Source organism: Trichomycterus rosablanca, chromosome 5, assembly GCF_030014385.1.
Source record: "Trichomycterus rosablanca isolate fTriRos1 chromosome 5, fTriRos1.hap1, whole genome shotgun sequence".
Taxonomy (NCBI): domain Eukaryota; kingdom Metazoa; phylum Chordata; class Actinopteri; order Siluriformes; family Trichomycteridae; genus Trichomycterus; species Trichomycterus rosablanca.
This window is the reverse complement of record NC_085992.1, coordinates 15,046,750-15,064,704: the sequence shown is the minus strand read 5'-3', so window position 1 is coordinate 15,064,704 and position 17,955 is coordinate 15,046,750. Positions and strand designations below refer to the sequence as shown.

General features: G+C 40.7%; 1 protein-coding gene across 2 annotated transcripts in view; it reads left to right on the top strand.

Moving 5' to 3' along the window:
- ldlrap1b (low density lipoprotein receptor adaptor protein 1b) overlaps positions 1-14,597 on the top strand; it is a 67,892-nt gene extending 53,295 nt beyond the window's left edge. For both annotated transcript variants that reach the window (XM_062995761.1, XM_062995762.1), the window contains exons 8-9: positions 2,247-2,281; positions 11,858-14,597. In XM_062995761.1, coding sequence (XP_062851831.1) covers positions 2,247-2,281; positions 11,858-12,002 — 180 coding nt within the window. In that variant the 3' untranslated portion in view covers positions 12,003-14,597. The remainder of the gene's footprint in view (positions 1-2,246; positions 2,282-11,857) is intronic.
- The last annotated feature ends 3,358 nt before the right edge of the window (positions 14,598-17,955 follow it).

The following is a 17,955-nucleotide window of genomic DNA, read 5'->3' as shown; positions in this document are numbered from 1 at the left end:
AGTCTTAGAATATTGTGTGCAATAAGTTACAATCACACCTCTATGTTTGTGTCCAAATAAATAGTGTTTAATATACGTTGAGTTTCAAGGTTTTTTTTCCCATAAGGATGTATGGAAAACCTGTTAATGCGTTCCATGGTCCTGTGGAACTGCATATATTTTAGGCTAATGTAAAATAATGGGGTTGTTTTTGACACTTATACACTGAAAATAACACAAATATAACATCTAAAACACTGAAATACAATTGCAAAACAGTTAAAAATCAATATAAATCAATATAAAAATCCATTAAACCCTGCTGTTTACCTTTACTTTTTTATTGTTGTGCTTGATCCTGGAATACCGTATTACTTAGCGAGTTCGGTAAGGGCGCATTCTCACTGGCCCAGTGCACAAAGCTTAATGTGGCTTATTGTACTAAAACAACGAGTGGGGAATGTCATTAGTGGAGAGAACTTATGAGCAGTAATAATTAAGAGAGGTTTAGTGTTCCTGTGTCGTTCTTTTAATACATTAAGTTTTTTTTTAACGATAAGCGTTTTAGACTCTCTCGGAAAAGCTGAGTCTCACAATTTCTCAGAACCTGAAGCTGTAACACAAGTTTAAAAGTGAAAAATCCAGCTAAACACAGATACATGTGGATGCTTTCAGAGTGAATTTGATGGTTATTCCACACAAATGCTGATTCATCTCATATTCGCACTTTGACTTTTCACCGCACCGCTCAAGCCAAGCACTGAACAAAACGGCAGTCGCACACACATCGAGTTTAGGGGTGCAAATTTCTCGCTGAGGGGCGTCGAGTTTCAAATGTTTCGAGTTTAGGGGACATTGAGTTACAAGGTACCACTATGTCTGTAAAAAGTCAAGACTGATCAAAGCTGGACTTAACATTCATCCACTGCAAAAGACAGTCCAAGTCCAGCTGCTGTGTCGTCAACTGGTGTGTAGTTACAAAAAATATGTGCGGGATCAGTACAAAACTGGATGGAACACTACGCCCTTCCTCTGTCCATCTGAATTTTCAAGTCTTTTAGTACTTTAATTCATGAGCAACACTTTTAAAAGCATGCTTCTCTTTACAGTATGTTTAACATGAGCATTAATTCCTTCCTATTGGGTAATTTATAATCTTTAACGTTTCGGCACATGAGATCAGTGGAATGTGAAATGATGATTTTTTTCTAAGTCTAAGTCCTGTTCAGTCATGTACAGTATTCCCAGTTCATTTTTTTTATACAGTTCATGCTGAGCATGCTTTATTTGACTCATTCGTCCTGCCTGTTTGTGCAGATCAAGTATTTAATCACTCATGACAGCAAAAAGCCATGAAAAGCACCGTGCTACAGGCTACATAAATGAGAACTATTAAATTACATGGTGTAAACAAGAAACCACACTAGTTGCAGTTTCTGCAAATGAATGCCTTTATTTGTCATTTATACATATACAGGTGTACAGTACAACAGAATTCTTTTTAAGCATCCCAGCTTGTTCGAAAGCTACGGTCAAAGTGCAGGGCCAGCCATTGTGTGGCGCCCCTGGAGCCGAGAGAGCCCAACAGTGGCTGCATGACCGAGCTAAGATTCGAACTCTCAACTTTTGGATTAACAGTCCAAAGCTCTACCCACTAGGCTACCACTAGCAGATCATTACGGTGCACATACCTGATTTGGCACAGTTTTTACACCGGATGCCCATCCTAAAGCTACACTCCAAAGCTCACCGACACCAAACAAGTGCACCAACCAATGGCTGACCTGTTGGCCATCAGACACAGCCAATCATAAATAGATTCCTAAACTTAGCCCAGTTACAGATTTTAGCAGTAATGGGCTAGCGTATTTGACCCCATGTCACTACACAATCATTGTTTTGCGATGGTTGGCTGCACAGATGGGTCAGCTTTCTCCAATGCCCTCCATCTCATGTTGCCTGTGGCAGACTAACCCCTGATAATGCAGCAACATATAGTGGTAGTATTTAATCTAAATTTATTAGGTCCCAAATGGATACTGGTACTGGGAGGGGGGTGTCCTTTAGATTTAGATCATCTAAATTGTGTTAGGGTCTGGAAGTAAAGTGGTTTGAAATGGTAAGGCTTCCTCCTTCATGATCCAAAGGGTGTGTCCAGACTCATGCTTGACTAACAAAAAACATAGAGGTTTAAAATGCTGAGATAATTCACATCTCTGATGTATATTTATTATATAATGATATATTTTTTATCTTGTCTGATGCAGGAGCTTGATGATGGTCTGGATGAAGCTTTCTCAAGGTTAGTGAGTTTTACTTTTGTGTATAACATTTTGCATGGGAAGGAAAATAGATCAGTTGTTCCTATTATGTGCTGCCTTACATTTTACTGTCGCATATTAAAACATCTTTTTTCCATTAATTTTGAAAAGTGGCTGTGTTATATTTAGGAACGACTGTTTGGAAGAAGTTTCTGCAATCACATTCCAAAGAAATCATAACATTTTAGCCATTTAGCAGATGCTTTCATCCAAAGCGACATACAGTCTTAGCATGGTTAAGGGCCTTGCTGAAGAGCCCAACAGTGGTAACTTGACAGTGGTGGGGTTTGAACCAGCGACCTTCTGCTTACTAGTCCAGTATCTTAACCACTAGGCTACGACTGCCCTACATAAAAAGGTTTTAATACAGTGGTGTCCTCTTTCTAATTGCCTGTCTATGCGTGGCTACCTAATAAGACAGTTTGACCAATTATAACAGTAGTAAAGTACCTTGCAGTATCTACAGGAACACTATGCCCCAATCTAAGGTAGTTTAAGAATGCTGTGAATGCCGCTCAGTGGAGCAGCGGTAAAAACACATGCTGGAACCAGAGCTGGGATTTCAAATACATCGTATCAAGTCTCAGCTCTGCCTGCCGGCTGGGCTGAGCAACCACATGAACAACGATTGGCCTGTTGTTCAGATAGGGGCGGGACATTAAAGCCGGATAGGGACTCTCTCATAACTAATGCAATTACAACCTCTGCTGGCTGATTGATGGTGCCTGCACAGAGACGAGAAAAGAGTGTTGTCAGGGTGTGTCTCTCTGTACACAGTGCTGATCTGCACTGCACTCGTCAAAGTGTAGGTGACAAAATGCATACGGCGGCTGCCCACGTGTCGCAGGGAACGTGGGTTAGCTTCGTTCTCCTCAATCGGAGCAGGGATCTGCATTGGTGGAGAGGAAGCATGACGCAATCAGGCAATTGGATGCACTAAAAAGGTGCTTTGAAGGGGCACCAAGAACAACCACTGCTAACCAAGAGAAACATAAGATTTTAACATATGAGGATTATGTTCTAAATCAATCATGTTGACAGGATTGCTTTGATTTGCAAGTTCTTTTTAGATCTGTATTTGATTCAAGACAGAAAAAAGTTGGGACATGGTCGTGTTTATCACTGTGCGATATCACATTCCCCTTGAACAACGATCTGTGATTTCTTTGAGTGAATTAAGTGGATTTTTTGGCATGTATTGCAGACAAATGAGCATATATTTACAAAAACCAAGTTCTAAAGTTATTGAAGCTCATTTGTGCTGTTTTTACACATAAATGGCAATTACTGCTCTCTGTTTAATTGACACTTAACCTACTGTCCTAACTTTTTTGGAACTGGGGATGTATCCTGCCCAGTTACATCTTAAATTATTCCCTCTTTATATAAATCCGGGTGTGCATGAACAGCTTATTCATTTCTGTATTTTACACACGTCTAATGATAGGCTTTTGGGTTTATGCAACAGCACCACACCCATCTTGCTTGTTTCAGTACTACAGCAAGCTCACAAGAACTCATTCACACCAGAAGAAACCTAAAGTCCATTTGCTCCTAAAGTACCTCTAAATTAGTAAATAATAACAATGAAATGAGTTTAACAATTCAATTAATTGGATTCAGGAGAGATGCCTATGGATACAAACGTCAAATAAATCTAACATATGATTTGAACATTTGAAGTTTTCTGACCTTTCTCACATGTCAATACCTTTACACTACATAGCCAAAAGTAAGTGGACACCTGACCATTAACAGCTTGGACTTCTGCATTCCCAAACCTCTGTAGCCATAACAACCTTCACATTTCTAAAGATGTGTCCACAATATTTAAGTCTGTTTGTAAAATTTGTGGACTCAGTTGGATGTGTCTGAGGATGAGTGACTGGGTTCCTCATTGCTGGTTGGTCTAAGCACCTGCATGCATGAGAGGTAGGAACTCACAGAAGGGCATAGCATGTCTCTCGGTAGCATGACTCCACCTCTGACGGGTGAAAGGAAGTGCCCGGTTACTGCACACTTGTCAGAGGGGTCACGTGATAGTCTGTGGCTCTTCTTTGTCAAGGCAGGGGTGGTGCACCCGTGGAACTGGAAATTACTCATTTGGGAGATGGAAACAAATGTTATTGAATTATTTTAGAGGTTTTCGCTTTGTGCTACCATGTCAAATGCTTGTTTATTTATGTTCAATGATCGCATTCGGACACACCGGATGTTGGGCAGGAATACTCCCTGGACAGGACACCCTTCTGTTGCATGGCATCACACAATTACTGGTCAGCTGTCTCACTCAAACATGGCAAACTCATTACAGCAAGTGACTAAAGGTTATAAGGTTTCTGAGCCTCCAAAATTGTTTATGCTAATACAGGTCTATGGTAAAATTCAGCTTGGTGGCATGGTGGCACCACTGGTTGAAAGGATGCTACACAGCAAAATCAATTTTAAGGACAGCAACAGGGGTTGGAAAAGGTTGACTGGATGCTATAAATCGCCTCTGGATGTTAGTGAATGGGCACATTTGTGAGTGTGTGTTGCCATGCAATGAATTGGCACCCTTACGCCCTGACCAGGATGACTCTGTGTTTCATCTTCTTAAAAGCGAACCACCTTTGTTTCTTAAAAGAATCTGAGCCACATATTGTCAAGACAGACCTGCTTTAGGGTCTGCTGTTTAAGTGGCCAGTCTACACAAATATCCCAGATTAAATTTATTTGACCCAATGGCAATTAAATTATTATGATTAGAAGCTCTGAGTTTGTTCCCGTCAGATCTGAGATCATATGAGTTGCTGCTGGGAAATGGCAGCTGGTTAAAGTGCCAAAGAAATCAAGACTAAGCCTGTTGGAGACACATTAGTGTGTATTTGTGTGTGTGTGTCTATAAATGTGTATGTGTGTGTTTGTATTTTTATGGATTTGTTCTCTGTCTGTGTATCTTTATGTGTATGGGTGTCTGTGTGTGTGTGTGTGTCTGTCCGTCTGTCTGTGTGCCTATGAATTTGTGTGTGTGCGCAATGCACCACACCCATTTATTCACACCCAGGCAATTTCAGTAGCCAGTCTACTTACAGTAGTTAAATCATTTTTTTCAGTCCTTCAGTACAAACTGCCCAGAAGTATGTAAACGCCTGTAACACATCTTGGTCTAAAACCATGGGCATATGCGAGGGATCTTCAAAAAGTTTCCGCACTTTTATATTTTGGTTGGAAGCGGTGAGGGTGGGAGGAGTAGTAATTGGTCGTGTCCGAGAGACTGAGAGAGAGCTTATAGTCTGGATTTAGCACCATCTGATTTCCACCTCAAAGAAGCTTTAAGAGGAAGAAGATTTTCATGTGATGATGATGTGAAAGCAGCGGTGCATCAGTGGCTACACACTCAACCAAAACCATTTTTTGCTGATGGCATTAAAAAGTTGGTATGATGCTGGGAAAAATGCATCGGTATGTAGGTGTGTATGTAGAAAAGCGATGTAATTTGTTGTCAATTCTTAATAAATAGTTTTTTTTTAAATGCGGAAACTTTTTGAAGAACTCTTGTAGAGTTTCTCCCTTTTGCAGCTATACCGGCGTCCACTCTTCTGTAAAAGCTGTCCAGTCAATTAAGACAGAGCTTAAGCTTTATTCAAGAGAGAGGAAACAATTATTCATACTGTATAAAATAGCCCAAATTATAAAGACATAAACATAATACCCGTCTTACCATTAAATCACGTGTTAAACAAGGCATTAAAATCCAAATAAATAAATATTCAAACACTAGTTTTTGCCTTTTACTCTTGTAAAACTGTAGATGACCAAAAGTAGGTGGAAGTTATTATTACACAGCATTGCTGAGAATGACTTAGCACTCAAATAAGCTGTAGTCACTGGGGGTCCAATGGGGATCCCTTTCGATTGAAATAGATGTGGGAAAGGTTGACAAAGTTCACAGATCAATATATGACCTACAGTCAGTAACTGTATACCCACAACATTGATGTGTATGGTAGGAGTAGCATATAAAATGATCACTGAATGAACAGACCAGATAGGTGTACCTATCTGGGGCAGTTGTAGCCAGTGGTACAAGGTACTGGACTAGTAATCAAAAGGTCACTGGTTCAGGCCCCATCACTGCCAGGTTGTCACTTTTGGACCCTTGAGCAAGGCTCTTAACCCTCAATTGCTCAGACTGTATCCTGTCATACTAATGCAAGTTGCTTTGGATAAAGGCGTCTGCTAAATGCCGTAAATGTAAATGTGATCCATTGGTGGATTGAGCAGCCAGCAGAGCTGTGCCCAAGCACACAGTACTTTTGTCTAGACAATATACTGTGACAGTACTGTAAGTCCCTTTGGATGAAAAGCGTCTGCTTAATGCTGAAAATGTAAATGTGTACCTAATAAAGTGCTCAGTGAGTAAGGGCACTTGAAGGAAGGTCGGATTCTTACTGAAATATTCATAGCGTCTCTCAGTCTCTGTTCAGGCCTCTGTGTACAATCCATCAGTCTGTGGGCAGCAGAGCAGGTCTGTCTGTTAATAATCTGAAAGGTGGAAGTCTTTGTTGCCGTGGCGCTTTGGAAAGCACGCTAACGACTGCTGACTTTGGAGACCAGTAAACACTTATGTGCTCCATAAGTAGCATTTAGTCCTCGAGACCTGCTCATTAGGGCTCAGAATGATACTGCACAAAAGTGTGGACCTCGCTTAACCAACGGTTCAATTATTGTGTAGAAAAGAGGGTAATCCTATGCACACACACACTATTTTCCTCTGAGGTTGCGAGACGGACGGTGGCCTGAGGTGTGTTGTTAAAGCAGCAGGTGTTCGTCTGCACCGATGATTCCCGTGTGTATGTTATGAATAATCAGAGGATAATGAAAGGGCAGTCCTGTCTTAATTAAAACACGTCTGTTATGATTAATGAGAACTATTCAGAGCCGCTCTCAACAAAAGCACTGTGTAATTAGCAAGAAATTGGACATTTCAAAGCTGAAAGTGCTTTCTTCTTCAAAACCTTTGAATTTTAGACCCATTGTGACCATTTAAAGCCTTTGGGCTGCCAATACTTCAGTTCAGTTAAAGTAGCAATGTGGCAAATATAATGTTTACGCCAACTGGTTGGTGATTGGTATTTCTTTAATGTCATTTTTTCTGGGTGATTGGGTATCTGCCAGGCTGACGTCTACACGTGCATGACAGGCTAGTGTCTGGGGATGGGGGGCAGTCCCAAGCCCAAATAAAAATAGGATGGTTGCATCAGGAAGGGCATGCAGTGTTAAAACTGTGCCAAGGTGTGCGGCCCAGTCAAAAGATAAAAGATTCCTTTTTCACCCCATCTAGTCATATCCGATGGCAACATTTCTCCTGCCATTGCTCCCTTCACCACCAACGAAGAGGACTGTAGGCTATTACACACTTCCACTAACACATGCACTGCCACCGATCGCTCCATTTCACCAGCTAGAGGTCGAGTCCGTAGTATCAACCACTCCTTGTGTGGCGTCTTGACCAGCCAGCAGAGTCAGGATTTGCAGCTCAGATGAGAAATCCTTGCTCGACCATCGTCCCTCCCCTCTTTAGACACACAACCAATTGTGTGTCAGTGTAGGTGCCTGGTCGGTCAATAGCACAGCTGACATTTAAACTCAACATTAATCTCAGCGGTGATGGTCTAGTGGATTAGACAGGTCTTAGTACACTACTAGTCCACCAGCATCAAGAGTTTGAGTCTCAGTGGTGCTACCGGCCTGGTCGAGCGCTCATTAGACACAGTTTTGTCACGTTAGAGGAAACAGAGGTTGTATACGATTTCTTCTCATTCTTCTTGTCTGGTTGAGGTGTGGTTTAAAATACGTTGGAGAAGGAGTGTGCTAGCTTGCGCCCCTCCTTGGCCAGCAAGGGTGTAATACAGCCAGCAGAGGCCACCAGAGTGCGTAGGAGGATTATGCCTAGTTCAAACTACACGATTTTTGCCCTGATTTTCGCTCTGCGACTGGTCGGCGCTTGATTTTCCGGGTCGGGAGCAACTTAGCGTTCGATCGGCGATCAAAACTCGGCTCTCAGTCGCTAAGTGTGAACTATCCAACAACTCGACCCGACCGGCTCGCCGGATTGAGTTTTCTAGCACGTCAGATATCTGATCTCAGATGTGCGACTGGGAATGAGTGACATGTCGAACAGCCAATGAGAACGCAGGATACAGCGTGAGGGGAAACGCAGGAGAGGATATAGTTTATATCAGGATACACCGGCACACACACGTTTTACAGTATTTCTGATTTGATCATCCTCTACAAAACATAATACCCACGCTGCATTGCAAAATTATTAATTAACCTCCAACTTACTATAGAAGAATCTATTTGTGTTTGTGTTGCCAAATCCACTCAGATTCATTTACGCTGCACATCTGCACAAAAACACTTTGATCACTCGCTACTTGCTGACGTGCATTTTTGGACCCCTCGTCACTTCTCACGTGTGTTTTTGTAAAGAAAAAAAAGGGAGAGCAGAGAAGCTCGCCTGCGATTCCAGTTGGTGATAGATCGTGTAGTGTGAAACCCCCTATCGCCGATCAGTCGTGTAGTTTGAAATATACACCGACTGAAAGACTCCCGAGTGCAAGAGATTCAGTCGTGTAGTGTGAACTGTACAGCGACCTGACGACTTGGAAAGTCGTGTAGTGTGAACTTGGCATTAGTTACATACAGTCAACATACAGACATGATTGGTTGTGTCTTTGGGAGGGGAGGTAGACCAAGGCCCCACAATGGATTGGTGTCCTGTGTCCGGGATGTGTTACTGCATTGTGCTTAGTGATTCCTGAGGAACCGGACCCACTGTGACCCTGATGAGGATAAATTGGTGGTAAAATGTGAAACTAGAAAAATTATTGTTATTAGTATGCCTTTGGTTTGATTGTACACTACACTGGAACACTAAATGGCCAAACGTTTATGGACACCTGATTGAGCTTGTTTTTAATTTTGTGCGGCACGGTGGCATGTTTGCATGTCTGCGTGGGTTACCTCCGGCAGCTCCCGTTACCTCCCGCAGTCCAAAGACATGCAAGTGATGTGAATTGAAGATACAAAATTGTCCATGGCTGTGTTTGACATTGAACTTGTGAACAGATGAATCTTGTGTAATGAGTAACTACCGTTTCTGTCATGAATATAACCGGAGTGTGTAAAACATGACGTTAAAATCCTAATAAATTATATCTAATTTCAAAACCATGAGCCATGTTAATCAGCAGGCATGTCCACATACTTTTAACGCCCAGGTAAAAACCATATAAGATATCTTACATCTGTTTATTCAGTAATCTCCTAATGGATTCTGTTAACGTGCCCATTTTTTTTTTTTTAGAAAAGGTATAATGACGTTTACTTAAGCCCCAAGTATTTGGTACTGGTTCTGGTTTTGGTACCAGTACTGGGTCATGCTTGCTGCATTGCTGATGAATGAAAGTGGTTTGATGACATTAATCGTGTTATTTATGTGCTACTGTTTTCTCCTCAGCCGCAGTTTGGATAGTTTTGAGTCGTGCTCAGGTAAAGAATCATCTTGATGGTGTTTTTTCATCATCCAGGCTTGTAGCACCCTCCACTGTCCATTCTACCCACTCTCACTCACACTCAAGTACCATTAAACCTAGCTCTGCCATAAACCAATGTCTTTTACCAACCACCATCAGCTGGTGCATAGATTTCTCCCATCTGCTTCCATAGTGTCTTGGAAATGTCATGGTCCATGGTGGGGCTTTGAACCCTGTTCAGTTGTCGTGTTATTAGTTTGTTTCATACATACTGAGCTACACGGAATCAGGAGCAGCAGTGTTCTTTGCCTCTCGTCATTCATTTCATTCTGTGTCTCTAGTAGTAATTTGAGGTGACTAGACTTATTAGAAGATACACTATATGGCCAAAAATATGTGGACACCCCTCCTAATTATTGAATTCATGTGCTTCAGACAAACCCATTGCCCACAAGTGTATAAAACCGTTCTTATAAATAAATGTTATAATTCTAATTAAGTGGCAACAGCTTGGGGAAGCCCCTTCCGGTTCCAGCATGACTGCATCCCTGTGCTCAAGATGAGATCCATAAAGACATGGTTTGATTAGTTTGCGATCAGGGCTTTGTGCAAGCCACTGGGGTTTCTCCACACCAAACAATCAACCATTTGCGGATAAATTGGAACTTCAGTTGAACTTCAGACCTCGAAAATACTATTATGTCTGTGAATTTTCTCGAATTTCCCCCATGGGGATCAATAAGGGAATCTTAAATAAGTACAAATTCCCACAGACATGGGGCAGGAGAGAAATTATAATAAAAGTTTACAGTTTTGAAATAAAATGCCCAAACAAGCTCATGATCCGGTGTCTACATACTTTTGGCTGTAAAGTGTATATCATGGCATTCTTGGTATTTCAAAACCTCTGCAGGTGTTCATTTTCAGTAATTGAAATTTTTCTACATCTCATGAATGTCAGTTGGAGTCATTTGTAAGCTAGGTGGGTCCAAAGATCATCTGTACAGTCCTTAAGCACGAAGGACATGGAACAGTGGTCTTTCTACCAGGTTAATGAAGAAAGCCCAAACTGTCATCGTATGCTCATAGGAAATGGGCCCAGCTAGACAGATGTAATACATGAACCACCAAAATCATAGATGTCAATTTTCATGGTCAAGCCAGCTTTATTTCATTAAGAATAAAGTCCCTATTTCAAGTTCAATACATTAAAGCTGAATTGGAGTTTTACTAAAGAAAAAACACTTTTGGAAGGGAGTACTGTGGTCAAATGAAACCAACTCAAACATTTTACCTGCTGTTCTGTGTGGTGGTAGAATTTTGCCAGTAAAACTGGTGCATTGGAAAAAGTGGACAAAATAATTTGGAAAAAAAATCTGCACAACCTCAAGCTGTCAGCCAGGAGGTACAACCTTGGACTTTATTGAGTTTTCCTGCACAACGGACAATGACCCAAAACAGTGGAATGGAATGGAATGGAATGGAATAGCTTTAAAAATGAGTCCTGTGGGTGCCAGGAAGCCAACAAATTTCATTAAACTCAATCCAATTCTGCTTGTTAATGGCTATGAAAGTGCTAAGGGGGCATTTAACCAAATATAAGTCTGCAGCCAACCGTTGGAAAGTGACTGTCATTAGATCCAGCACAACACCTTTAAGGGTCCCAAACTTACAAGTTGACCTTGTCTGCATCCAAACAAGCACAGTTGGCTGAGTCTAAGGGAGGGAGTTCGACTGGGTTTTATTGCTGCTCCTTGTAAGAATTCTGTCAAGATATGGGCACCGACTATGTGCGTCAGAGGGGGCGTGATAGTCTCAGATCTATTTTCCCAGCGTAGAGATGGTACAAGGATCAGGAGAGTCACAATAGGGGAATTGGCAATGATTGATTTAGTTGAAATATAGGGGGCAATCAAATAAAGAAATATATAATCCCATGACTGATGTGAATCCATGTCTCCAACAAGTGACTTCAGATGTATTTGAATTTGTGTTTAGCTCATGATTGTCTGTGTGTTTGTGATTTTTCAGACTCGCTGAGTGTCGCGTTAACCCCCAGGTCCTGGACATTGGGGTGAACCCTCAGGACTACAACGCTGAAGAGTGCCTGTCGCCCACCAACTGGGACAAAGCCAACGTCGAGGCTCCCGACTTCGACGATGCTTTCGGCTTGTGAAAGCCAGAGTAGGATGTGTTGGGACGGAAAAGGGAAGGAGAACGATCATCTGGCTGGAGACTGAGCGGGACTGAGTGACAGTCGAGTAGATGCTGCATAGAAAATACAAAAACTGCACAGACCAAAGCAATAATTGTATTTTGAATCCCTTGAGCGGTATTTTGTATTAGTTAGATTTTTTGTTACATGTTTTTGATGATTTTTTTGGTGTGTCTTGGTTAATGTATATGAATACATGTATAGTATTTACTGAGTTAAGAAACTTTCAGATTTGTATGAGTTTTATTTCTGTTGGGTTTTGCTTTGCGATTCTGGCTATGCAGTGTAACACTGTTCTCTCGTTTAGGGAGATTAACACCACTCTTTTCTAATTAAAGTCTGTCACATCCATGTCACATTTATAAACTGTTAGACACACTCTATGGCCAAACATATATGGACACCTGACTTTGTGCTTATTGAAAATCCCATTTCAAAACATAAACATATTGATTTGCTCCCACTATACTCCTTGTGCCTAATCCAGGTTCCACTTTACTGGGAAGGCTTGTACAAGATTTTGGAGTGTTTCTGTAGAAATTTGTACTTATTTGGTTAAAAGAATATTTGTGAGGTCAGAAAAGTCAGTTCATCCCAAAGGTGTTCAATGTGGTTGATATCAGGTCTTGGTTTGTGCCTATCAGCAAAGTCATGCTAGAGCAGGAATGGGCCGTTCTTAATCAACAAAGTTCAAATCATATTATTTAGTTCATGTAATTGATTGTATACATCTGCAAGCAAGAGGTGTGGCTGGACCACCTGAAATCATTATGGGTGTTATGCGTGATGTCCTGATACTTTTGGCCAAATAGTGTAACTGAAAAACATCAAGAGAAAGAAATATGTTAACTCAGCTTGTATCCTATGGCAGGCTGCTTTCTTTTTTAGCTTTGCCCTTTTTTACACCTTAAGCCAAGCTGCAGCATCCTGCCTCGACCAAAAATATGTGACGTGTGTTTATAGTGAAGACAATCTGCTTAATTTTTTCTACTAAATATATTTTTGCACTCCCCTTTCAGACCTTTTCAAAGCACAGTTTGTTTTCAGGGAAATCATACTCATCATCAATTTGTTGTTTCCTACCATGTTTACCACTGCTTTTACTTGCTTATTTTGGCAGATACAGCTAACGACCAAAAGTATGTGGACGCCTGACCATGAGCTTGTTGGACAACCCATTCCAAAACCATGGGCATTAATATGGAACTTTGGACCTCCAGCCTCAAGTAACCTGGCATGCACTGAGTTGTCAAAATGGCATTTGTAAACACAAGCTGATGTTGGATAAGGAGGTCTGGTTCTGAATTGCTGTTCCAATTTATTGTAAAAACTGTCTTTAGATACCTAGCTTTGTGAACAAGGACACAGTCAAACTGGAACAGGAAAGACTCAAACTTCATAATGAGAAAGGTTGTCCACATACTTCTGCTACATAGTTAATGACTTTTGCAAAACGGTCAGGTCCTTTTGTACCTGCTATTAGGGGTGTAACATTACACAAAATGTACAACTTAACTGTTTTTTAGTTTTTGCATTATAATGCGATTCACAATATAAAAAATATTTCTATTTCTATATTTATATTATAGTTAAGAAGTTTACATATATTTCTTAGAAAATGTTATCAATCATGGTAGTCTTTCAGGATTAAAATGATTTCTGCAACTTCTTTTGGTGACTGAATAATTGGAACATTAGAATAAGTTTATTGTGTGTTCTGAAAAGCAGCTGACCAAAAATATACATGAACACAAACAGTGGTGCTATTGGCGGGTCAGGCATCGACATACAGGCATGGCTGTCTATGTCTGTTGGTAACCGAGTTTCTGTGACTGATTGTCGTCCTGTCTGGGGTGTGTTACTGCACTGTGCCTAGTGATTCTGAAAAAGCCGGCCCACCAGGGCTCTGACCATAATAAAGTGGTAATAAAGCATGAAAATGAAACAGCAGATTTCTACCAGAGAGTTCACCATTTCTCCAAAAAAATTAATGTGTGTATTGTTGCACCTCCTTTCATTATATATAATGCTTGCTGCATACCACTGTGTTGACTCTTTTTGCTGGTGGGTGTTTCACTGGGTTTTTGGTTATGGTAAATCAAGTCTTCTCTTTTTTAGAAAGCTTTTGTCTGACAGAATTCAGAACTGTTATGCACTACACTGATCCATCTGAACTGTTCATTCAACTTAATAAAACACAGCCAAGCAAATTTAAAATTGGGGACACAAAATAATGTTTGGATAACTTCCTCCTGTTTAGTCTGCTTGGTTACAAGGCTTTTACCCCAAAGGGTTTCACAATGTGCTTTCACCCCATCTTACCTCTCAGTGTTAAACATTGCATTGTTTTGTTTGATTTGCGTTCATTTCAATGCTCATTAAATTTTAACTGCATTATGTTCAACATTTTTGTATTAAAGAATTTAACTACCAGTTAGTGTGTGAAACTGTTAAATGACCAAACAGGCCTTACTGTTGCGGTGAAACAAGGCCACATCAGTTTAAACAGCTGCTTTTAAAATGCTATTTCTAATAAATAAGTAAATATGTTCAAAAGGTGTGTTTGTGGTTGGAGTGACTATAAGAAATTTTTTATTCATCAATCAGTAACCCCTTCATCTTGATCAGGGTGGTGATGCATCTGGCACCCAAATCAAACCCATGTCCAAATGACTTATCCTATGTGCATTTTCTTTACCTGCAGCGCTGGGTGGCACGGTGGCTAAATGGGTAGCCCTGTCGCCTCACAGCAAGAAGGTCCTGGGTTCGATTCCCAGGTGGGGCTGTCCGGGTCCTTTCTGTGTGGAGTTTGCATGTTCTCTCCGTGTCTGCATGGGTTTACTCTGGGAGCTCCGGTTTCCTCCCACAGTTCAAAGACATGCAAGTGAGGTAAATTGGAGATACTAAATTGTCCATGACTGTGTTCGATATAGCCTTTTATGAACTGATGAACCTTGTGTAATGAGTAACTACCGTTCCTGTCATGAATGTAACCAAAGTGTAAAACATCCTAATAAACAAACAAACAAACTTGCTGCCCCAAGGTGCCCTCTGTACTGAATCGTAATCCAATCCAGTCCTAGTGCCTCTAATCTCAAACGTGCCATTAGCCTGGTAGGGCACTCAACAGACAATTGAGCATTTTAAGGGAGGGAGGAAAGGAAGGAATGCCTGGATGAGAACTGAACTGCATGGAGCTTGTGAAGTAACTTTTGTTGTCTGGTCAGGGTCCCATATTTGTTAGCTACTTAAGCCATAAAGCCCAAGTGCCAAGACACTCTTGAATTTAAGAGGGCTTGTAGATTTTTTTTTCCTTCTAGAAAGCATTCGTTAAATGATATACAAATAAAGACCTCGAGTCTCAAGTGTTGACAGTGACAGCCGTTCTTAATACATCCCTCAAAAGTACTAATCGGTTCAGGTGTCATATAAAATATTGCCACGCAAAATGTCACGCTTCAGCGCTCGACCAATCAGAGACAAGTATGCAGCCGGTATAAATATGAGCAAGGCTGGCGTTATGGTTTAAATTTGATTTTGAATCTGTTCTTAAGTGAGCTTAAGTGAGTTTTAACCTTCTGATTTGGTCGGGTTGGTTAGGTACGAAAATTTCATATAAGATTTCTACTGACTTTTAAGTTTTAATAAAACAATTTTAGTAAGTTGCTGAATAAATCTTGGTTAATAAAAGCGTAATAAAAACGTGCTGTTGATATATTTTAAGTATATACATATTTTAGGTTTAATTAGTTAACTCCAGACAATTTAGTTATAAGAAGAAACAAGTAAGGAACCTTTTTAGGAGGAGGCACGACATATTACAACGTTTAACTGCGCCACCTATTGGCGATACATCTCTATACGTTACTGATCGCTTTAGGTGTTGTATAAAATATAGACCCCAATATTTTAGGTTTCAGTGTTCCACAAATCACAGACGAGACTGATCAGCAGAGGTTATAAATGAAAGCGGTGCTACAGCGACGGTTTGATTTTGAATCGGTTCAGTTATGGAGTGGGGGATTTTATATACTTATCTGATCATCCTGTCTAACTAAAACGTATTTTTATCTCTTGGTTTGGTGATGTTGAGGTTGTAAACTGTTACTGTGGATTTTCTTCTGACTTTGTGAGTATTATTGAACTGTTTTGATAAGGAGCAGGCTAATTAATGACTATTTTTGCATGTAAAACCGTGCTTTAAGATGCAATATATATTTCTCTAACTAGTTATAAGTACGTGAAGAGGTATTATATATCTGTTATAAAAAATTTTACAGAAAAGTTTTGTCAAATGCATTAAAATCAAAAGTCTGTGATTTGTTAATATTCTTGAACCCTTATTTAACTGACAATAAAATGACTTAATGTATACTTGATGTATATACTTGATTGTATTTTGCAAATATAAGCCAATTTTGACTTTAAATGGTGCAGATTACCATTAAAAGGATTATAGAAGGCAGTGCCTTTTAAGTGCATGGTTATTTAATGCCAGACCATATTTTGCAAAATTTAGTGCATGTGCTTTACTGGCCTGCCTGCAGTCCACATCTGTCTCGAATTAATCATGTAAGGCACATCATAAAGATGAAAGTCAGACAATGGGGACCAAGAATGTTGCAGTTTTGCAATTGGAATTTTTGCCCAGTTAGTGGCCTCGTTTTCCAAAACATTAAAAAGTACAAAGTATAGGGTACAAAAGTATATAGTATATAGGGCAAGTATACAAAAGTATATAGTATATAGGGCAAGCTGTAGCCTAGTGGTTAGGGTTTCTGGGCTAGTAATCAAAATGTTGCTGGTTCAAGCCTCACCGCTGCCAGGTTGCTTCTGTTGGGCCCCTGAGCAAGGCCCTTAACCCTCAATTGCTCAGATTGTATACTGTAACTGAACTGTAAGTCGCTTTGGATAAAGGCGTCTGCTAAATGCTGAAAATGTAAATGTAAATCACATGTAGCCACACTGATGCCCTAAAATATTAAGACCGCCCCCCCAAACTTGTATATGTCTTTGTCAGGAATATGTCAAATGTTGGTATGATGGTACTGCCTTATAGTTCACATGTTGAATGCAGCAGTAATGATCAGCAAAAAGACCTGAGTTACTACAATTAGGGCTTAATCCTGATGGCCAGATGATCCTGATAATGTGGTCACAACACACTGTCCGGGTGGCACTGTGGCTAAGTGGGTAGTACTGTCGCCTCACAGAAAGAAGGTCCTGGGTTCGATCCCCAGGTGGGGCGGTCCGGGTCCTTTCTGTGTGGAGTTTGCATGTTCTCCCCGTGTCCGTGTGGGTTTTTCTCCGGGTGCTCCGGTTTCCTCCCACAGTCCAAAGACTTGCAAGTGAGGTGAATTGGAGATACTAAGTTGTCCATGACTGTGTTCGATATAACCTTGTGTAATGAGTAACTACCGATCCTGTCATGAATGTAACCAAAGTGTAAAACATAACGTTAAAATCCTAATAAACAAACAAACAACACACCGTCCGTCGAACCCTTCTGTGTATAGGGCTGCTTAGGCACTGACCGACCAGTCGTAGTGCCCACGTTAACTCCTGTTCACTGTCAAAAGCACCCTCATCACGCAGGCATTGGAACTAGACATCCAAGCAGTGGAGAAAGGTAGAGAATCCTGTTTTCTCCAGTATTATGTGGACGTCCAGGCACGTTCTGGGACCAGATAATACAGGATTCCTTCAGATGTATTGTGAAATCCAGGTCTTGGCAGACTATAATTGTTATGACACATGTCAGTCGGGTAGTTTAATGTTTTGGCTCCTCTGTGTGTGTTTGTTCTGGTTCTCAAGATTAGATAATCCAACGAGAATCTCATGTCAACTTTTGACAGCATCAGTTATTGCTAAAATGTCTTTTAAATGTACCAATCGTCATCAGCTGTCATGAATT